The sequence below is a fragment of the Rhipicephalus microplus genome, chromosome 3 (assembly GCF_043290135.1).
Source record: "Rhipicephalus microplus isolate Deutch F79 chromosome 3, USDA_Rmic, whole genome shotgun sequence".
NCBI lineage: Eukaryota > Metazoa > Arthropoda > Arachnida > Ixodida > Ixodidae > Rhipicephalus > Rhipicephalus microplus.
This window is the reverse complement of record NC_134702.1, coordinates 46,484,274-46,506,907: the sequence shown is the minus strand read 5'-3', so window position 1 is coordinate 46,506,907 and position 22,634 is coordinate 46,484,274. Positions and strand designations below refer to the sequence as shown.

At 46.1% G+C, this 22,634-nt stretch overlaps 4 protein-coding genes across 4 annotated transcripts in view; 2 read left to right on the top strand and 2 right to left on the bottom strand.

The window, feature by feature from the left end:
- Nucleotides 1–22,634, bottom strand: part of LOC142802791 (putative cationic amino acid transporter) — a 119,479-nt gene that overhangs the window by 85,087 nt on the left and 11,758 nt on the right. Inside the window, exons 3-4 of the mRNA XM_075887834.1 lie at nucleotides 20,122–20,301; nucleotides 15,678–15,815 (exon numbers count right to left, since the gene is read on the bottom strand). Coding sequence (XP_075743949.1) covers nucleotides 15,678–15,815; nucleotides 20,122–20,301 — 318 coding nt within the window. The remainder of the gene's footprint in view (nucleotides 1–15,677; nucleotides 15,816–20,121; nucleotides 20,302–22,634) is intronic.
- Nucleotides 2,558–5,392, top strand: LOC119175513 (protein D3). Its single transcript, XM_075889413.1, has one exon. It carries the CDS (start codon nucleotides 2,793–2,795, stop codon nucleotides 3,525–3,527), a length of 735 nt encoding a protein of 244 aa, XP_075745528.1. The 5' UTR covers nucleotides 2,558–2,792; the 3' UTR covers nucleotides 3,528–5,392.
- LOC142803714 (protein D3-like) lies at nucleotides 7,791–9,108 on the top strand. The gene has a single exon (XM_075889414.1). The coding sequence runs from the start codon at nucleotides 7,946–7,948 to the stop codon at nucleotides 8,558–8,560; it is 615 nt and encodes a 204-aa protein (XP_075745529.1). The 5' UTR covers nucleotides 7,791–7,945; the 3' UTR covers nucleotides 8,561–9,108.
- LOC142802630 (protein D3-like) lies at nucleotides 11,104–14,036 on the bottom strand. The gene is made up of 2 exons (XM_075887614.1): nucleotides 13,551–14,036; nucleotides 11,104–11,520 (listed from the first exon to the last, which is right to left on the bottom strand). Exons 1-2 carry the CDS (start codon nucleotides 14,034–14,036, stop codon nucleotides 11,239–11,241), a joined length of 768 nt encoding a protein of 255 aa, XP_075743729.1. The 3' UTR covers nucleotides 11,104–11,238.

The window sequence follows — 22,634 nt, the reverse complement described above, 5'->3', positions numbered from 1 at the left end:
GCAGGAAAGATGTATTACATATATCAGTTCCATGTTAAAGTTTTCATGACCCAGTTTAAAGTTTCATTACAAGGCAATATCACCGCAATGGCCATTATCAGGCCGAGTCGACATAGTTCGCTAGATTTGTCAACTCTGCGTCCTGTATACGACCGAAATTGCTATCAGAGCCGCTGGATGTCAGCTCGTCGTTCTTCGTTGATGGGTAACACTTACAACTAACAGCTAACTGTAAAGGGCTTGAAAAGCATCCAGATTTGATGTGCCACGTGACTTGAGTTGAGTATAGGTCACGATGTTTTTACACGCCGGTGTGATACCATCCCCTAATATCAAAACTGAGAGTTGTTTTTGAACGTAAGTGGTATATTATAATGAAATAAATGCGTTACCATCAACTGAGAAGCACCTTTTATTGTTTAAAACAATAGTACGTTAAGAGTAACTATACGAACGTCTTGAAATTTCGCGCGAATACTCCTTTACGTAATCGTACTGAGGAGGTGCCAAAAAAAAATGCGCTTTTTATGGGCAGACATGTCTAGGACTTTCCGCTGTTCCAAACAAAGAAGAACAAGAAGCACTTGTTTTGTTCATCCACTGGTTGCAGTCGATTTCGTTATCGTTAAATGTCAACAAAAGCGCGCTTATGGCGTTCCCGCTTGCAGAACCGATTTCAATTTCAATTCTATATAAACAGGAACCCATCCAGCAAGTAGACTCTATAAAATATTTGGGAATCATTTATAATGACAACCTAACTGGAGTCCACACATAGAGTATATAACTACCAAAGCACAGCGGGCTTCAGGCTTACTACACAAGCTAAGTAACCGGAAATATGGATTACGGAGGCACACCTTGATAAAGTTGTACAAGATTTATATGCGCCCCATCATGGAATTCGGCTGCATATTATTCTCGGGTGGCCCTGCTTATAAAACGAAACCTCTAGTTGTCTTGGAGCGAGAAGCACTGCGAATGTGTCTGGGACTCCCTAGATTTGTGGCTATCAACGTACTGTACCAGGAAGCGCGCCTGCCTACACTACTTTGTCGATTTCGAATTTTGACCGTTCAAGCATTTTTAAAATTTTATAGCTTACCATAAAAGCATATTGAGAAGATCTCAATATGCTTTTATCGCAAACCCAGACGCCTTCTTTCTTGCTCATTGGCCACGGTTTCACACACCTCAGATAATGTTTGTACAAAAAAATCTACAAAGTATAAATGTGAACATTGGAAATGTAATTGAGACTAATGACTCGAATTGTCATGTTATTATTGAGTATGATGATATATTCCCCCAAAACGCCAAATTACAATCTAGCAATTTTTTAAATAACATATTATTAGATTACTTGGAGCATGCAGAAACTAAAAATATAATAGCCACAGATGCTCCCGTAAATAATCAAAAGGCAGGTGTAGGCATTGCCTCTGATTCGCTTGACTGGTCCTTTTCAGTGAGACTGCCTAATTTTACTCCAGTTTTTGAAGCGGAGCTCTTGGCGATTATTTTAGCTCTTCAAAAACTTCCATCAAATCAAAACAACGCAGTCATAATGACGGATTCTCTTTCAGTTTATGCAGCTCTGACAGCTTCAGAGAACTCTCGAATTCTAAGCACATTCAAAACATTAGTACCCCCGCAGTTGAGACTCCTGAGATTACTATGGGTTCCGGGACACTGTGAATTAAGATTAAATGAATTCGCCGATTCCTTAGCACGAGCCGCACTTGAAGGGCCAGTTTTGTCCATACTGCCAGATGTGGAATATATAACGGCAATAAGATATTGAAAATCAGCAATCTCCACTGATACGATAGAAAAAGTAAATACATGGAAAGACTATAACCACCTCATGTTTCCATGGCAACCCCACTGGAGTCAGTCCAGAAAGCTCGAAATCTTAATTACTAAATTTCGATGTCGTGTCCCCCCCCCCCCCCCCCCTAAACCTGTATCTACACAGAGCTGGTCAGACAACATCACCCCTCTGCGCATTCTGCGGAGAAATGGAATCACTAGATCATTATTTTTTGTATTGTCGCCGCTACGATACGCTTAGAAAAAGGTTACTAGTTATGCCATTTCGGAAAATAGGCCTTAGATTGACGGCGGAAACGGCGCTAAGCTTTGGTGCCTCAGTTTTGGGACATTGCCACAGGGATGCTTTCAATGCCGTTTGCGATTATATTCAGGCAACCAAGCGTATACCTTTGTGATCTTCAATAAAAAAAATTATTTATTACTCCCCAGGGCAGAGTGTAGTAAACGCAGCTGAGTAGTAATCATAACACCTCAAATCTCAAAATTGCTCAACTTGATTTTTTTTCGTTTGCTCTTTTTATGTTGTTTTTATTTTTACATTAGTCTTATTATAATACCAATTCATTACACATAGTTAAAATGATCACAGAAAAACTGCACTACACTTTCTTGGCCAATCCCCCTGAGTGGGTATGAGCCAACCTCCCAGGGAAACAAAACAAAATTTATTCATCCACTGCCCAGCGGCAGCGGCAGCGGCGAAAGCGGTGGCGGAGGCGGCGGCAATGTGGCCTTCCGAATCCTGCGTGCCTCCGGCAGACCGGTTCCACACTTGAGCCCGGGAAAGAAATTTCTCCCCACGTGGCCTTGTACGAGCGCCCGCTTTTGCGCAGTTGGCAGTGCCTCAAGACCCATTCTTCGGACATCGACTGCCGTCGCAACACACAGCGTAAACCTCCCGTATGTAAACGTCGCTCAGACCACTTGCTGTGCGGAGCGGCATCACATCTCGCTACATGCGGAGCCCGCCCAGTACCACCAGCACGATGCGGCTCGCAGTCACCGTCGTGACCATACTGCTGGCTTTTGTCGCCCATTCCGCGTGCGGCGTCGAGGAGCTGGACAAGAGGCAGCTCGCACTCATTGCAAAGGCCGAAAGAAGTAAGCTCGCACCAGACCTGATCGAGACGATACCGCGGGGCATCTTCGAGGCGCAATTCAAGTCGGGCGAGATCGCCATGGGCAACCACTTCACACCGGAGCAGGCGTCCAGTGCGCCGTCGGGCATCGACTTCCCGAGAATCGCGGGCAACACGTACGCTATAGCCATGCTGGACCCCGACGCGCCCAGCAAGTCGGATCCAAAGTTCCGGCCTATCCTCCACTGGCTCGTAGTCAACTTGGATGCGGGAGACACCAAGAAGCCCGTCGACTACAAGAAGGGGACCGAGCTGTTCCAGTACCGCGGTCCCAAGCCTCCGATGGGATCGGGACCGCATCGGTACGCCTTCCTGGCATACAAGCAGTACAGGCCCATCGAGATGCCCCGGACGCTGGTCGTGCCGTACGACAAGAGGAAGAACTTCAACATCACCAAGTTCGCCATAGAACACCGCTTGGGCAATCCCATAGCGATAAATTACTTCCTCGCCGAGGATGCGTACGTGGATGGAGTAACGCCGCTAGTGTCCTGGTTGACCGCCATCTGTCTGGCGCTAACCGGACTCCTCTGCCGCGTCATGGGAATGTAGAAATAGAGACTGAACCGGCCATCTGACGCTCCTAGTGGAGCCTTTCGACGGTGCTGACACGGTGGTTACAAGATCATCTATACACCAACTGTGGAACGTCAACGGTGGGCGGCTCGAGACAAGCCGAGTGTTTTTTGTTACGGATGCTTATGGGAGTCTTGCAGTGGAGGCGTGCATTGTGGTGATGATGTGGTGCGCGCGTAGTAACTGTGAAAAGCTCAGAACGTTTTGGAGCAACGTGAACGAAAACAGCGAAATGACGAAAATTACGACCGCCTTGTTTTTCACCATTCCACCCTGCATTTTTTCCACGAGGAACATATACTACGAAAAGGGGAAAATTTTCCGCCACCTGCTTCACCTTTATACCGTTCTTTTGCCGCGCAAAATTTTGGCAACTAATAAGAAAATAATAAAAGAATTACACAGCACTATTTTTGAAATCAAATAGAACCTTAGTTGGCATGTTTACGGAGGTTACTTGGTATGCTGAACGTACAATACTTTATGCACTGGCACCCTAATTGCAAATTTTAGGAGGAGGGTACCCAAAAAATCTCGGGTTTACTTTCTGTAAATAATCATGTAAACCGCATGCGCGCTGTGTACTATGTCGGTAAAGCTGTCTTCTCTTTAGCAATGCAATTAATTCAACTAGAAGGTTATTTAGCTTGTTCAATTACACGAACCCTACGCTGCTGCTTTGAAATTGGTGTATGCGCAAAAATGTCATTGCGTCTGTAGGAGATTGCGTCTGACGCTGGTGGCATTGTTGTATTCAAATTACATAATATACTCCCGCTAAAAGAGCTTGACATCTCAACCTCGCTTGCTTGCTTTCCCCTTGTGCCATCGTTTGACAATGATGCAATGATAGATAGGCGAAAGCGAAAATTGGGAGACCTTTGAGCTTCGCCTATATAGTTGAACGTGACAGCGATATCTGGTCCCCAGTACGTACTAAATCGCTTAGTGAGTGTTTTTAGGGGGCAAAGCTCCTTAGGATGTGGGTCTGTCCATACTCCGTTGGTGTATGTAGCCACCGGTGGCAGATGCCCAAAAAAGTGGTCCTTAGAATGTCCGCTGGATGGTGGCACTTGTATATGATGAATACATGATGAAAAGATGTGAGATGGCTGTACTTAGAGTGTTCACTAGATAGATAGACAGACGGATGGACATACAGATAAACGGACGGACTGATGGAGACACAGACAGACAGAGGAGTGGATGCATGGATGGACGGATGGATGGACAGAGAGATAGAAAGAGGGACAGCCGCACGAACAGGCACACGAATGGACGGACAGACAGATGGAAGAGTGAACGTACGGACGGCCGCATGGAGGGACGTACGAACGGACGGATGCATCGACGGTCACACAGATGCACGGACACACTGATGGACGCACGGACGGACGCATGGACGGACGGAAGCAAGAACAAGTGGGTGGACGAAAGCACGCACGGACTGACGAACGCTTAGCCCCACCAGTCATCATTCACTCCGTGGATATGCTCTGATTTTTTTATGTACGATGCTACAACATACAATTAAGTTGTGGATTATTACAATGAAATCTGTTATGTTGAAAGTGGTCTGTATCAGTGGAGCTTTCGCATATGGCTGCATTTTGTGTGATGGGTAGCATGCTTTAAACCACGAGCAATTATGCGCCTGGAATGTTTTCGAACCTGCTATGCACCCACTACGTGACCTTAAATGGATACACACAGTAACGTGTGTGCCATTTGTGATGGGTGGCCCACTTTAAACCACTAAGCTGTCATGATAATGACATGTCCTGACGCCGGAACGCTTGTACCACGCAATATTACTGTGATATTAAATGTCATACTGTAAAGTTTGTACACATGACTCGTGTGCTTGTAAAGCATGAAAGTTATTTTCACTGCATTTACAAGCAGAGGAAGTTATTTTTTCTGTATTTGCGAGCAGATGCGTGGCTGCGTGGTAGAACACCTCCTTGCCACGCAAAGGGCCTGAGTTAAATTCTCATTCTGGCACCAAATACTTATTATGAATTTAATGTGCATCTTTCTCAATTTTGGTCACTCACAAGATGATGATTTTAAGCTCACAACCAACGAGACTGACGCCGACGCCGGAATCTTCGCAAATAAAGCTCCTTAACGCTGTCGCACTAAAATCTGTCGTCCAATGCACGGAATAATTGATAGCGAGTATGTAACACAGAAATTGGGCGAGTCAAAATAACAGGTGAATTCTCAACGCGAACTATTCAACCCTGCATGGTCCATGGTTTGTAAACAAGCCATCCGTGGATTAAAAAAAAGAAACGTATGTACCACAGAAACTGGACAAATACTACTACTAATCCCCTAGAAATGAATGATGGAAGACATGGGAGGTAACTTATACCATTAAAAATTTTCTACAGACGCAACGCGCGATTGTGAAATTCCTTTGATAAACCACCGAGATTGAACCAGTGAAGAACATAAGGGCCGTGTGTTTCAGCTTCGCTGGTTAGTCATCTGTATGCAGTGCTTCAGTGGTCATAATTTACAAGCCGGTGGAAGATGGAGGCAGATTTTATTGCGAAGGGAAGCAAGGCAAGGAGCTAGGCAAGTTTGTTGCAGTCATTGCAGGACCACTGAACGTCTTCTTCTTCCACTTTTAAATGTTGTAATTGTCGTTTGTTGCCCGGTCAATTTGGGGAAAGCCGCTGGTCTTTCAGGACGATGCTACCCAGCAACAGTTCAAGCAACCGAAAGATTAGGCTGCGAGTACTACCAACCATTGAAAAACTTTTTCTTTCTTTTTTCTAAAACATTTTAATATTTTTTTTTCATGTTTTACCTTTTATTACTTTTTCTTCAAATCAAGTTTAGTTCCGCTCCTTTTAGAAGTTACGATCGACAGCTTGACCAATACCTTTTACGTGTACCAGTAGGTTACCGATGAGCGCAAAACAGAACAAAAGAGTAAATGTCCAAAGAAGGAAAGAAGAAATACACGGAAAGACAGGAAGTCTAGACAGCAGAGTGCCCACTTATAAACACATTTAAAATATGATATATTTCGTTTCTAAAACAAGGTACCACACGTTACATAGAACTAACCTCCAAGAGAAAGAGAGAGAAATAAGAGAAAGGCAGAAAGCTTAACCAGAAGATAGACCACTGGACCAGCCCAGGGTGTGCTTGATAAAGCTTGGGACTTCCTTATTCGCTGTCGCTCCCGTATGTCCGAAAACATCTTATTGTATTTTCACCGTTCAGCTTGTTGTCATCCTACATTACGGTGAGCTTCCGAGTCTTTTTGCCATCAGCGCAGGGATCAACAAGGCCATGGTTTCAAAAAAAAAAAAGGACGTGATTGCATGGCGCGGTACTGACCAACTGTACGTCGGTGCATGGCCTCTGTGATTAGCTCTAGCGCACGAGGCCGGGGCTCGTCGCGGAGGCTATGTTCGGTGTATGCTAAGCAAAAAATATGCGAACTAAACACAGATTTATGAAGAAGAAACAAGGATCCAAGGCCAACTTTTTGAACTACTCCGAGTGTCATTGTTAACATTACTACAAAGAAAAAATGTTATACATCGCGCGTACACTTTGTAAAATAATTAACAGGCACAACTCTTTTACCCAAATGTTCAAAAGAGCGCAACGCTCAACATTCTTGCAGCACAGTAATAAAAGGTGTCCCACGCGTGAATCGCAAGCGCCAACCGAAAAATTTTGATGTTGTATACCACCAGCAAATTTTAATTATATAGGTGTGGTGTGCTGCCCACACCTACATATGTCATAGCAGTATATAACAAACTTAAAACTGACGCCCGTTTTTTATTAGGCTGTCGCTGATTTGTTAAAGAAAAGAACTTAAACATTCCATTGTAAAAATCAAGAATACTCAGAACGCTAAGAATATTCCATTATTTTCAGTTTCTTAATTGGAATACAGCAACAGGAAGGTCTGTGGAGCCCTCTGATGATTCTTGTGGCACAAAGAGGATACCTTGGTACTGAATCAATAAGAATATATTATCCAGTGCTTCGGTGAACAACTAATAGTTTAATCACACATTAAAAGGTATTTTGCTATTTATAAATCATTTGTGTATTTATTTAACCTCAATGAGTAAATTTACGTTACCACATTTCTGAAGATGTGAATGCAGTGTTTACAATTACATTTACGATTCCAAAAAAGCCTCCAGCGTCTCGGCCAATCCCCGGTAGTGGGTAGGTGTCAGTAGTAACGGACAAGCAAGCAAGCAACCAGCAACGTGGAACGCGCCGGTCAGCGCTCGGGTCAGGTGGCGCGAGACCCACGAGAAAGCTCGTCGTCGAGCGAGGCCGACGAACCGCCGTCAACGCCAACAACCGGGTCCTCGCCAGAAAGCCCCCACGACTCGCCCGCAAACATGGCCACCGCCCAGGTCGGCAAGAAGCAAGCCCAGCAGCGCTCGAAGTCGCCGGTAACTCCGCCACCGGTAACGCCGCCACGTACGCCGACGAAATCTCTTTCTGCCGCCACGGTGAGTGCCATGGAGGCCCTCATACCGGACGTCATCCCGAAGGCTGCCAAGCAGGTGCTCACCGTCAGGTTCAAGAACGGCCTCGAGGTTCGCATGGGGAACACGCTCACCTGCGACCAGACGAGCGCGGCACCCGAGAGCATCTCGTTCAAGGGGCCCTCCAACGCCTTCTACACGGTGGTCATGGTCGACCCGGACGCGCCCAGCCGTGCTTCCGCGCGACTCCGCTTCTGGCGCCACTGGCTCGTCTTGAACGTGCCCAACAACTGCGACATAAAGGCCGGTGACACGGTCACCGAGTACGCCGGACCGAGCCCACCCAAAGGATCGGGCCCGCACCGATACGCGTTGATAGTGTACTGCCAGGGCACCCAACGCATCACCGAGAAGGACGCCTGCGTGCCGGACGCCCGCGGTATGTTCAACCTGAACCGTTTCGTCGCCACCAACAAGCTCGGAGACCCGCTGGCCGTCAACTATTTTCTTTGCGAGAGGTCATAGAGGCGCGGTTGGGTGCCGGCGTCGCAAGTGGCTTGTCGTGGATCGAGTACGAGGACTCCTCTCGCTTTCGCTGGTGATGTGACAGCGAGTGACACTTCGACGCCATAGGGACATATACAGATATCGGACACTTGCGAGCGGGAAGGGCGCAAGAGGCAGCAGTTTCCCCGGGTGAAGAGCGATGAATGGCCGTATATCGAAGAACGCGCTGGCTTAGCAGAAAGCAAAGCACATCGCGAAACGATTCGGTGGAAAAGTTCCGAATGGGTTAATCAAAGCCTGGTCTTCGTATCGAGTGACGTCGCTCAATACGCTAGGGGAGAGTTTTGCTTCCGACGAAAATCAAACGGAATAAATTCTCATGTGGGGGAAAAAGGGTTTCGCGAAGTAGACCCCTGCAAAAGCTGCGTTTGTGAGAATCATTTAATATTACCGGTGATGCAGTATCCCTGCTCCGGTATCGTCTTTGTTGCATGTCGGTCAAGCCTCCTATGAGAAAACACATAGTCAACCTCATACAGGTCTAGCGAGAAAGTTGAAATATGTTAGCCACCAGTGTAAGCAAGACACACAAACGAGAGGGAAAAAAAGTGGCTCCTCCACATTGTGGGAATTTCATTTCATGTGAACCAGTCATTAAGTACGGTATGCACACTGCAATCCGTACGGGGCAGATCGGTGTCTGTTGAAGCAATCAAAGAGGCTATTTGGTGCACGTTTATGTTGAAGCAAGCTTCGTATAAACTTTCCAAGTGCTTTTGGTTCGCAAATAACTTCGCTGCACATAAAAACAAAAAAAAACCCGAATTCGATGATATTTCATCTAACTTCTTTATTGGCACATATACCCACTATGGGGGATCAACCTAGAAAGCGTTGCGTAGCCTTTTAATGTACAGTGTAATACAGCTTGGAAAAAAAGAAACAATATGCAAACACAAAAACCTGTGGTTTATTCTTTCTTATCTTGGACAATAGTGGTTGAGCTGGTTCATTATAACGGGACCTACATTTACTACAATAAAGGAGCAGTGTCATCAACATGACGCACGTGGCGTTTTTTTTTCTTTTGCGTCAACGCGTAGCTGTCCATACCCTAGTAACCATTCAGTACTAATGATACAACAGAGCGACGAATAATTGTGTAATTCATGCCATTAACGACCATGGTTCTCTTGCACCCATCTTCAGAAAGAGCGACAAAAATGGCAGAGGGTGTGTCAGTCTGAGGTATATTTCTAAGAAGATAGCTTAGCTCCCTTAGCGCACCATGTGCGTCCACCGCCGCCATCGTCATCATCCTCGTCTTCGTCATCGTAGTAGGAGCAGTAGTAGCATGAGTAGTAGCATGAGTAGTAGTAGTAGTAGTAGTAGTAGTAGTAGTAGTAGTAGTAGTAGTAGTAGTAGTAGTAGTAGTTGTTGTTGTTGTTGTTGTTGTTGTTGTAATCACGCACTTCATGTAATCGGATGGGAGAAAGAATAAATAAATAAATAATAAATAAATAAGTAAATGAATAAATAAATAAAAAGGAAACAAAATTGAGCCCCGGTGTCGTGTTCGTTATTCCTTATACAGCGTGGTTATCGCGTTGCCCACATTACAAACTGCATTTGCGCGCACCTCGCCCAACTCACTCCTTGTAATCCTCGCAAGAAGCTAAAAAGGGGCCGGCTCTTATGTGGCCGGCCTGTTCAGGATAAGTCCCAACCAACATGTTTCGCAATATTGTAGCATAGACGCTTCCGTCGATAGAGCATTGGTACGAGGACTGTCCGAAAAGCTTTTAAGGCGATACTTCGGGCCACAACGAGTACGGAAGCGACTCGTCAGTGACGTCATCTACGAAGTCGTTCCGGACTCTCTTATACGAAGCGTCGCCAGCACCGTCCTGAACTCGTGCGCGTATAGTGCTCTTTGAGACAGAGGCAAGTGACGCGTGTGTACTATAATTTTATTTATTTATTTATTTTATTTGCACAATACTGTCAACCCTCCACAAGGGTTATAACAGGAGTGGAAAAAATACGAACATTGTAAGCGAGATAGATACAATATGTGGAAGTTCACTGTGATTGGCCAAAAACGACGATGGGAGGATTTCGCGCACACCCAAGTAGTGGGCCTGTGGATTTTTGTGGGCCAGAAATATTTTCTGTCAAGCTGAAATAGAAATTAGTCTTTAATGACCGCCAGGCTCTTGGCCGATTTCCTCGAGTGGGTAGATGCCACACTCTAAAAAAAAGAGCGAGTAAAAAAGGTGTCTTTTTGTCCCACAACAATAATCGTCATCTATATTGCGTTCCATCCTTGCGCCATCGCCCCACGCCCGGTACAATCCGGTCACGATCGGCACGCCCATTATCAGGGTTACATTGCATTCTCGATAGGGAAGTGGCCAGCGCCGAGTTTTCAAGAAAGGAAGCACACGCAAGCCTGATGAGGATTATTGTTGTGGGACAAAAAGGCACCCTCTTTACTCGATATTTTTTAGAGTGCAGTCATACAAAGATCATCGTCATCATCATCATTTGAATACGCAGTTTCGCTGTCTCAAGGTGTACCCTTCTTCTGTTCACAGTGCACCGCGACAATATGCACACTTGCATCTCTCTTTTGCGGGACATCAAACTTTCAGACTACATGTGTTTATTAGCACTTCCCTTAAATCTTGGCGCTCTCAGAAAAGGCGCAATAACGTTCCAGATATCGTCACGGCGCAAGCACATCGCGTGGCCAGAAGGCCCAGCGAGACCAGCGCAAGCATTCGTAGTAGTCCGTCAGCAGCGACGCAGTGCGCTGTTGCCGAGAGTCCCGCTCGAGGCCTGGCCGAGCGCACCTCGACGAGAAAGTAGTTGATACCGATCGGATCGCCGAGGTCATTGGCGGCGGCGAATGCGCGCACGTCGAACTGCGAACGTGCACTGTCCACCAGGTCGCGCACGTTCAGGCGTCGCATGCCCTGCGAAACGTTGCGCCGTGAATGAACGCCCGTCGGGCGGCAAGACTCATTCCGTGTTCACGCTGGATGTATCCCTGCTCGAACGTGTAGGTAGCGTCAGAGCGGTCTGATATAGCAGCTAGAAAGACAGAAGCTCAGGGTAACATGGAGGCTAGCGGAGAGGAGATGACAAATTCGTGAGCACTGGAGACACCATCCCGACAAGCGGCCTTTGTATTCTCCGAGTTGCGTTGGGATAAAGGAAAGTTAAGCTATAGATAGTATTCATTCTAAAGGGCAGGGCCTGCAAACAGGAATACAAGGCATCTGTGGAGTCTTGATTTACTTCTTGCGTCCGTGTTCGCATGCCCCGTCTCCTAGAATGAAAGCAAGTTGAAGCATTGAAGCGATATGAGCAATAATCAATGTTGGTGTTTTCTGTTTTTAGACCACCATAACGTGGTTAAGATTATGAGGGCCGCCATAGTGAAAAGGTCCGAAAATTTTGATCACCTAGTGTTCCCTAATGCGCGCGTAATTATAGGTAAACTGGCCTCCAGAATTTCGTCACCGTCGAAATGAGGCTGCCGCCGCTGAGATTCGATCCCGACGCGACCCTATGGTCAGCGGTTGTGCACTGTAACTGCTATATCAACGTGGCAGGTCGCTGCCTTCGAGATGGCAAGACTGTTTGTCGATACGTCAACTAGAGCGACGCCTCGTGTTCACGAATTTCTCATGTCCTATAGCAGCAGTAGTAGTCATAGGCAACTAAATCAGTAGCAGAGCTCATATGTGGTCAGCAGCTGTGACTCAGTGCTGGCAACACTGCATTCTAAAAAAACGCACCTTTTGCACCTTTTGATATGTCTTTCGGCCACGCCACAATAAACATACTCAGCTTTTTTTTTGCACTTGCTTTTTTTGAAAAGCTGTTCGGTCTATGTGTTCTTTCCTATACTGAATTTTCTGGGACACCAATGACGCGCGAGTGTGTTCGGGAGCCTTATCGAAGTGCTGAGCGCGCGGTCTTAAAGCAATTGAAGGAGCCAAATATAGATGGTAATGATTCCTGCGTTACAGAGAACCCCAAAACACAGCTACTGTTCTTTTATAGTGAAAACATTGATAAAAAAAAAGAGAAGAGCGTTTCAACGTACACTGCACCCTATTAAGGGAGCGTTTTGTGCACGTACATGTTCCAATGCACCTAACTCAACCCTAGGCCACCAGGCACTACATGCAGTATTGCTTTCATGACGACGTGCAGTGCACGATGTTTTCCAGATGCTACTCTAAGCGGACATAGGAAATATGGAAGCCACATTCTCAGATGTCGTCAGTCTCTCGCCTATTTATATTTTATAAACATTTGTACTATTTCATTTAAATAAAACTGTGGGCCGAATAGTTGGGAGCTGAAAAGGACCCTGATATGAGGCTTAATATTCGACGCGGTAAGGAAGAAAGGTATCATTGGCTTTTGAATTTCTGCAAGCTCCGCGGTAAGAATGCCTCAGGATACGAAAGCCCTAAGCTGGATGTTTCAGGTTCGTGCCCAACGCAAGAATGTGGCACTAGTGATTAAAAAATAAATAATATAGAAATATATACCGAACCTCAATTATAATATACCTTGTCGAAATGTGTTATCTTGTATTTAATATTTATTGTTGCTGTGATCATTCTAAGGTAAGTATTGCTGTGATCATTCTAAGCCGATTTCAAGTAAAGAGACCTCAACCATAATTCTTCTAGCAAAAGCACTCCTTAGCTATGTTTCCCAAGGTCATTTAATTGCTTCGCAATGACCTCGAGCCATCGGAGCACAAGCGAGGTAGTTGTGACGTCACACCATCAGCTGCGAAGAGGCGTTACAGCTGCGCTCGCTCGAAGAATCGCAACTGTGGTACCACGTGACCAGGCGAAGATTCAACTAAACGGCGCGTGCGTAGCCTAGGCGAAAACCAAGTCATACATACTACGTTTCGGTAGGATTAACAAAGCTTACGGAACCTAGACCTCGTCCCGTTTCCGCAGCAAGAATATACCTGCGAGTACACAAGGAAGACCAAGCGGTGCGGTCCCGTGTCGTGAGCGGGCCGGGGTCCGATGTACTCTGTGACGATGGTGCCGTCCAGAAGGTTCATCGTAGACGGGACGTTGACGACGAGCCACTGGCGGTAGCTGCGCAGGTTGGGCTGAGACCTGCTCGGGGCGTCCAAGTCGACAAGCATGATGGTGTAGTAGTTGTCGGGCGACGCGTTGAAGCTGACATCTTCCGGCGGACGCGACGTGTTCGAGACGCTCAGCGTGTTGCCCATGGCGACGTTGACGCCCCTCTTGTAGTAGACGTAGAGCACGTCGACGGGCGCGAAGTGCGTGAGGTCCTCGACGATGCCGTCGTACACCAGGTTGGCCAACCTCTCCTTGACGTCGGACTCCTGGCACGCGACCAGGACATGGCGCGAGGGTTGTAGGACCAGGCAAAGCGCGAGGATGAGCCCCGCTGGGCGACTCCACTGAGCCGACGCCATCGCTTTTTGTTGTTGTTGTTGTTGTTCTCCTATTGTTAGTGGCGCATACCCACTATGGGGGATTGGCCTTCTTTCTTCTTGGTCATTACGACGACGATGATGATGCTGATATGTTTTCACAAAATGGCATGAACCCGAAATGGCGTTTTGCTCATAACAATAGTTATAAAAAATCAGAAGTGCATGATTAGATTACAACTATATACCGCAAGATTACGGGTGACCAGAAGTGCGTAAAATTTCACTAGGTTACTTCTCTTTCGCTTAGATTTGCTTTTGTACTGTTCATTTCGGCCGGGAAATCGGACATAGCACGTTCAACATTGTGCATTACACCACGTGACAGAATGTGAACGGAAGAAATCTGCGAATACGATTCATTGAACTTTTTCTCTTCACAATGAAAGAAATGGCGCATGGAAAATTTCGCATTGATCTCATGGCAAGCATTACTTTGTCGGCGTACTTGAGCTGTCATCGATCAATTCGAACCCTGGCAAGTATCTGTAAAGGCGAAACCTGCGCGCACTTCCGAGAGTGAACTAACTTACTCACATACGCAAGCACGTGCTGACATCGATGCGTGTTCGCATAAGCGTGCAGGCATTGCGTAATTTAGGGTGTATTGCGGCTGAAGTAATTCAGGTGCTGTTTCCAGCGTGATGAAATGAGCAGTATCTAGAAAGAAGCATCTGCAGTCAAATCTAATGAATTGTTCCAGCGGAGCACTTTTGAACTTGTTAAAGCGCGTTGTATGTGGCTGGGTGAAACAAAAATGGATCGTTCCTGCATGCACAATAACTCCTAGCGTGCTTGATGCCATGAAAATTGGGTAAGCGCCACTACGACGCTGGTCAACTTGAAACTACAAAGTCGTCCATGCGGAAGAACGTATGTGCCACAGAAATGCAAAAAAAATCCCGTTACGCCCCCACTGGTCCACTAAAAATAAATAAAAAAACACGGGTGGCTAGCACAAATGAGGATTTCTGAAGAGACACAGTCACGTAATGAATAGTCGAGATTAATTTAGTTATAAATGACAGTACCATACGTTTCATCTTCGCTAGCCAACCATCGATATGAAATGTTTTGGGTGGTTATGATTTTGTGAATAGACGTAATACGCAAACTTCCACAATAGCAACGATGGCGAACGTTTGCGAAGTAATTCTGATATTTGAGAAGTTGAGATTCGCCCGATTTATTAGGTCGCACGTTTATATGCATGAGAGATATGACCAAATTTAGATATCATTCTTGAGAAAATCTGCTGGCCAGACAGAAAACGACGCCAAACATAAGTAGATCGTACATTCCCAAATTTCCATGGCTAGAGCGACGACAACAAAAAAGACGAAAACAGCAACGACTACAACAACGTCCGGAATAACATCGTCTCGTTGCCATCCTGAACATTGTCGAAATCCGCCATGTTGTCAGACTCCGCCATTGCTCAACTCCGATCGGCCAAGAGCTGCTAAACGACCTCCCCAATTCGCTTAAAATGCGGCCATAACACAATTCGACAAGATTGTGGAATTCGACAGTGTCCAGAACACGTGGTACAAAGAGACGCGTTTGTCGTTGTGCTCAATTTTACTCGTGGTTTCGCGTTTTCAACAGTGAAAAAGAACTCACCCCAACGATGCCGTTGGAAAAGAAACCCGCACCACTTGTCCAGTTGTCCGCGTTCATCTTGAAGAAGCCGGTGAGCATGAGGGCGACAAGTACGAAGACGTTGGCAATGGTCGCCGTGTTCAGGAACACTATGAAAACCTGCGACGGAAGGAGCGGCTGCGCATTACAAGAGATGGCACATCTGGGGCTAGTTGGTTGGTCATGATACCAGAACAGTTGCCTGGCTGAAATTTCTACGCTCACTTTATTTTTGTAAACCTAACATTAGTGCAGAAACTAACATATGAAATTGCGTTTCAAGACGAAATACAAGCTTACACTTTTGAACTTTACTTCGCACGTACTAATGTTTTTATGAACTGCTTCTTTCCTTGCGGTGGTGTTCTACACGCCACAGTGAATTTTGCTGTGTGTCTCTCCCCCATTTCTTTTACTTCTCTTCCCTCTTTTTCATAATTCTTGTCCCCTTCTTTAATCCCCTTGTGTAGGGTAGCCAACCGGATGTCTTTCTGGTTAACCTCGTGGCCTTTCTCCCTTTTGTTGCTTCATCCTTCTTTTCTTTCCTCGGACCATCAACGAATGGAAATCGTTGCCTCTCGAAGCATTCTGTGATAATGCTAATCCAGACTTTGCTAAGTATGTATCTTCCTGTTCTTAGCCATGCAACGCAGGCTCTTGATATTGTTTCACATTACCTTTGATTTGTATTCTCTAGTTGCGATTTTCATTATCTTGCTCTAATTTTACTTTATTTCTTATGCTGTGTTCTACTGCCTCATCATGTTTTTTGTTTGAATTCTTTCCTGTTGAAGTAACATTGTTAATTATTTGTAGTACGAGCCCCTGCTTGGTTCTTTGACTGTAGTGCGCTGTAAATAAATAAATAAAAACAAAAAATGGCTCCCTACTGCATGTTTCACTGCAAATGTCATCGAAAGACGATAGTCTTGCGTGTGGAGAGAGTGAACAAAACGTTTATTTGATGTTCTGCATAAGAAAGTCGGGGAGTTGTATTCTGGAAGCGCTGCGTTAGAGTCTCGATCCGTGCAGTGAACGCGAACGAGCGAATCAAGGCACGTTACGAAAGACTATCGTCGTTTATAACTAACGAGGCAAAAACAGCCTGCACTTGACTTGTACGAACGCAAGAAACAGAGGGCACAGGCGCCGACTAACCAGTTTTACGGCAGATGCGCCACGGTAAATATGCAGCACATATCAACCACATAAAAAAGCGGCAAAGCCAGCATGCCGCCAGATGCACATTCAAAGTATTTAGACTACAGGGAACCAACAATAATTTTCCAGCGCCCGATACGAAAGCTAACTATCTAAAAAGGCTACGGAAGGGGTACCGACGTGGCTTCATAGGTTCATAAATTTCTGGGCCTCTATGATTTCTCAACTCATTTTTTCACCTGGCTTGTGCAGTATCCTCTTGCTGCTGAACTGAGACGAAAAGACAGCTGCGTCAGTACACCATTCATAAGTTCTTTTACATAAAGAGCTATATCTTTGCTATTAGGGGCTAGGTAATCACAGCTCCCTTTCGTTAAACTGCTTTGAGTGTGTATTTGTCAGCCATTGCTCAGCTTTCTGCACACTTTTGTTGTTGATGCGTGCTGTGTATACCTATGATGGCGTATCAGCAAAAAACTCCAGTTTTTAGTCACCACATGTGCGCTCTGTTTCTTCTGTCCGTCCTAGTCAAGTGCGCGCTGTTCTTGCAGCGTTACAAAGGTGCACTGTGGGGTGCGTACATTTAGTTGAGTGCTGAAAGTGATTTAAAAGATTTGTAGCAAGTCAAAGTTGAAACCCTAAGGTCAGTGTACATCCTATATTGTTTTCTGAAAACTCTGCGGTTAATTTAAGCACCATTGAAACGTTATTGAAATATTAAATGGAGGTCAAACATTCATTTTTTATCTTCATCTCAGAAATTCCAACACCCGAATGCGAGTGTCACGTCATTGATTTCTGAGTCATCCTGTCGTTTGCCGCAACAGCGGCTCGATAAAAGTTTTCTGAAGCTTGTCACGCTTTGTACCTGGCTCTCTTGCAACTTCACACAATTAATATATGACAATAAGCAATTCTTTCATATAAGCTTAGAAAACGACACTTTCATATAAGCTTAGAAAACAGCGAGAGAAAGGCACAGCACACACAGAAAGGGAACGCACACAGCGCTGACTCTCAACAACTTTGTATTGTGAAAACAATGCACCCTTTATGCCAGCAGCAAAGTCAGCATGTGCGTGCTGTGTGTGTGTGTTTTTTTTTTGCGCTCTTTTCTAAACAAGTAAAACAGACAAGCCCAGCTCTTCGTACTTCTGGCTTTCGTATAAAAACTACTCACTGTGCTGTTTTACATTCTTCATTCTGCATTGTACCGTTTATTATTTTAATAAATTACTTACCAGCTTACCTATCTCTGTTCTCGTTCTAAGGTGTCAAACGGGCCTGGACACGGCAAACGGAGCATAAGCGGACCCAGAAAAAAAAGGTAATAAATACGCAATCATCGCCATCTTCTGGAGAGAAAAAACAGCTAGTCCCTGGACAGCGTATAAGTGTGTTGACAACTTCTAGTCCCCCTTTTTTTTATCATTTTACGGATGTGCTCGCCGCGGCCATAAAAGATGCCGCTAAGGCCCGGCGACAGCCGGAACCGAACATACACGGAACGGCGACGCATGACAGCAATATTGGCGGCATATATCACGGTGAACATCCTTCTGAGGCATGTCGCGACCCAGCCCAGCCGCTGGACACAACCGGTCGTTGTGGAGATAACCGCCTCCGGGCCAGAGCCGGACAGTGCAGACCGTGGCAGGACACGTGGTGTTTTTCTTTCGCTAAATGTCGAGAAACCTCAACGAGCGAATGACATGTTTACGTAGAAGCAGAAAAAGAGAAGCACGAAAAGGCAGGAAATGGCTTCGCCACGAAGCTTCGCGTTGCCCCATGCGTTTTGCTTTTACGTATACTTAGTTAGGCTGCCCATGTTTAATGACATGATTAGCTTTCCCCGGAAGGATTAGGATGTGAAATGTAGCCGTACATGTGTGAGGCCAAATGTCGTGCTTTGGAAGTGTGGTTCGCGCGGATTGATTCATTGATATGTGGGGTTTAACGTCCCAAAACCACCATATGATTCTGAGAGACGCCGTAGTGGAGGACTCCGGAAATTTTGACCACCTGGGGTTCTTTAACGTGCACCCAAATCTGAGCACACGGGCCTACAACATTTCCGCCTCCATCGGAAATGCAGCCGCCGCAGCCGGGATTCGATCCCGCATTTTGCGGGTCAGCAGCCGAGTGCGCGCGGATTCGGACACGATTGGCACGAGCGGTGACTGGAATTGCCCAAGGCGGGTTGTTCTTCGCCCCATAGGAAGCTGTTCTCGCCTAATATACAACGGACGTCGTCTTGGAGGACAGGTAAATATTTTCACTAGCTTAGCCCCGACTTTTCTTGAAGTGACGAAAGGTTATGTCGGTTAGGACAGCAAAATTTGAGAAACTTAGAGTATTTTAAAGTTTTGCTACAACAATCACATTTTGTATGTGCTGAGGCGACCGATTATTGAAATAAAAAAAGCAGTGGAATGGACATAGCACTAGTTTAAGAGGTACGTAGACAACCGCGCTGATACCCCACGGGATATATACGTTCGTAGTCTCTAACAAAACGAAGGAACGGTAAAAACCAATAAAGTAACCCGCTGATAAAAACCATTTAGCTTCACAGCGTGCCAAGTACATCGGGCATGCACGAACATGCTGAAGGAAATCAATACCTTTGTCAGGCAAAGAGATCGGAAGCTTGCTGGCGCGCAACACAGCCTACAGTAACTATTTCTGACCTTTTTGTGAAGCACATTTTTTGAGTCAGCGCTGTTTTCTAAGTCGTTCTTTTACAAGTTCTTTATTTTTAGTTTTTTTTAAATTTAGAGCACGTGGTACCAACTTCTCAAGCATACACATTAGTAGCAGCCTCCAGCAAAGTCTGTGTTTTAGAACCTGCCACACTCAAACTTATGTTTCATTTTTGTGAAGCAAATACTAAGGGCATTTGGTAACAACGATGTTCTATTGGCGAAGTGGGCCGACGCCCTGCTCAGCTCAAAGCTCGCTGATCAAACCTGGTTCACTAGACGATGCCATGGTTATTCCGACGTGGGAGACCTGGGCACAACTTACCAAACTGCAGGACACTGGATAAAAGTATTGACCAACGAATCATGTCATACTTCGGGAACGGACGGTTCATAAACCTTTTATCAAAACTTGAGCATTCATGCACGTCAGTTTTAAGGTGTCAATGATTAAATTTCTAGGAGCGCTGATAAGACACTGCGTCTAAAGCAAACGAACAAAATAATGAAAGGACTGAATATTGAATTTGAATATTGTGCAAAAATGTACTGCCCGCAATTACCTTGGGCTTGGCGACGAGAGCCGCGGTAAGCAGCACGGGCACCGCTGCTGCGACGATATCTGGACACGGGTCGAAGCCGGGCACGTGGTAGTTTGCCAGCGAGTGCTGGAACAGGAGCCGCTGGGACCAGCCGGGCGGTGAGCCGGTAGACTCCATGTGGTTGGAACCGTTGCGGTACGCCTGCGCGAAAACATGCGTGTTACTCGGTAAGTGTATACAGTAGCTTGCTTCTTTAACCCCTCCTATACAGCTGTTGTTTGACACACGTAAAAAAAGCGCGAAGCCACACGGTAATTGGCCCAAAAGTCAAACATTCCGCAGTGTATATCATAAAGGTCACATTCTCTGATGTGAAGAGACTCTCGGATAGACATAATGTTCTCTCTAGAGGAGCTTCAATCAGCTTCGTCAGCATGGAAGCGTTCGTCATCCCCTGGATGTGATAGAGCCACTTACATGGTCCTCTCTAACTTCGGACACGTATAGCTAGGCGTGCCCTCCTAGCTATCTGCAATGGCTCGTGGACCAACAGTTTGGTTCCTCCTTCGTAGACATCCAGCCATCTTGTGCCCCTGTTCAAACCAAGTAAATCTCCTCTGAACTTGGCCTCTCATCGCCCAATCGCACTTGCTTGCTGTTTTGGAAAGTTGATGAAGAAAATGGTGCTGACTCGCCTAGAGTGGCATTTATAGCATAACAATACATACCCAGATGCACTGACTGGCTTTCAGCGTGGACGGTATTTTATAGACTATGTTATTGACTTTGTCACGTCTGTACCACAGTAGAAGAGCCTAAATAAATTATCAGTGACAATGTTCTTGGACGTTAAAGGGGCACATGACAATGTATTGCATAAAGCCATCTTGGGCAACAATAAACTGGGGGACCGCGTCTACCCATAGATCGGCAGCTATTTAAAGGACAGAACCTTCTTCGCTCAGACAGGACATGGTGCAATAACACACTACTGTACTTATGGCAGTGTACCTCAAGGTGGAGTCTTGAGCTCCATATTCTTTAACTTTGCGCTCATCGGCCTCTTTGAGATCCTGTCGCAGTTTGTGCATCTATTGATCTACGCAAACAACATCTGCATCTGGGCATCAGGGGTCACGCGTCTACACGTACGAGCCAGGCTTCAGAGAGCGGCTGCACAGACGTCAAGCTACCTTCAAGGAAGGGGACTGGAGCTGTGGTCTGAGAAATGCTGGCTGGTTGCATTTACGCGCAAGGCAATGACCCCATACGTCCTCACAATCAATGGACACACGATCAGGTATGAAAAAAAAACACCATTTTCCGAGAGTAATAATAGATCGTAACTTGTCCTGGAGTCCTCACATTGCTCACATGAAAATGAAACTCACCATAATCACCCATGTCCTAAGGTTTCTTGCGGGAAAATCCTGCGGTGCATCTGTACGAGCGAAGCTTCAACTCTATAGAGTACGTTTCCTTGGCTTAATGCGCTACAGCTTACCTGGACTGGGCAAAGCCTAAATAACAAATGTTTGCGTCCTCCGGTTAATAGAAGCTCAAGCACAGTGAATATACCGTGGACTTCCGAGATGCGCATACTCAGCAGGAGCTGTCGCCATCGTTTGTGAACACACCATCACAACCTACAATTGTATTGATGTTTTAAGAACCCACATAAGACATGTAACCCGGCATCCGTCACGCCACCTCGCCTCTTTTGCAACATCCAGGCCACACTCTGCGTTTTGCAATACTATTGCTCCGCATCGCACGGTGTATCCCGCGAACTTGACTCACGCAGTAGGACCACCATTATCATTGTGGTGTCTACATCTTCTGGACTCCCTGGCAACCATCCCTGGAGTGCAAAAGAAACTGTTGTCAAATTTGGCCCTAAAGCAAGCCACACTGCTGTGAGAAACACAGTGGACGCATTCCCATTTACACCAATGAGTCGGTCACTTTTGTAAGCTCAGCAGGGGCAATGGTAATTCCGAAGAAATGTCACAATAAAGTTCACGACATCGCATCTGACATCATGAACGCCTGCGGAACTCACCACTATCCATGCTGTTCTATAGTTCCTGGTTGAAGAACCACCATAGTCATGGTCATTCATCTCCGACTCCAAAGCAGCCCTCCGGGGCATCACCTCGCCATATCGTCATGGACCAAATGAACAGCTGATAAGGCTGCTGCATCACCGGACCATCGAGAAGCAGCATGAAATAGCACATCAGTGGATACTGGGCCACTGCGGTATTTACGGTTACGATGCAGATGAAGCAGTCCGATCTGCTCATGATGCTGCCTCTTGTGCACCTATACCATTATCAAGAACGGACGCCGGACGCCGTTACAAGGCTTAGTTTACTTGCACGAGAAGTGACGCTCGCTCAGCCAAATTCTACGGCATTGACCTACGTCCGTCTTCATAACTTGGACCCAAAGCTACAGCTCCGTCTTCCGTCTTGAATAACCAGAGCTGAAGAGACGCTCTTGTACCGTCGGCGGCTCGGGGCAGTCTTTAC

Coding starts and splice junctions, on each gene's coding strand:
- LOC119175513 (XM_075889413.1), top strand. CDS start 2,793: ATGCGGAGCCCGCCCAGTACCACCAGCACGATGCGGCTCGCAGTCACC.
- LOC142803714 (XM_075889414.1), top strand. CDS start 7,946: ATGGCCACCGCCCAGGTCGGCAAGAAGCAAGCCCAGCAGCGCTCGAAG.
- LOC142802630 (XM_075887614.1), bottom strand. CDS start 14,036: ATGGCGTCGGCTCAGTGGAGTCGCCCAGCGGGGCTCATCCTCGCGCTT. Junction 11,521..13,550: donor TCTTCCTTGTGTACTCGCAG/GTATATTCTTGC, acceptor AACGTTTCGCAG/GGCATGCGACGCCTGAACGT.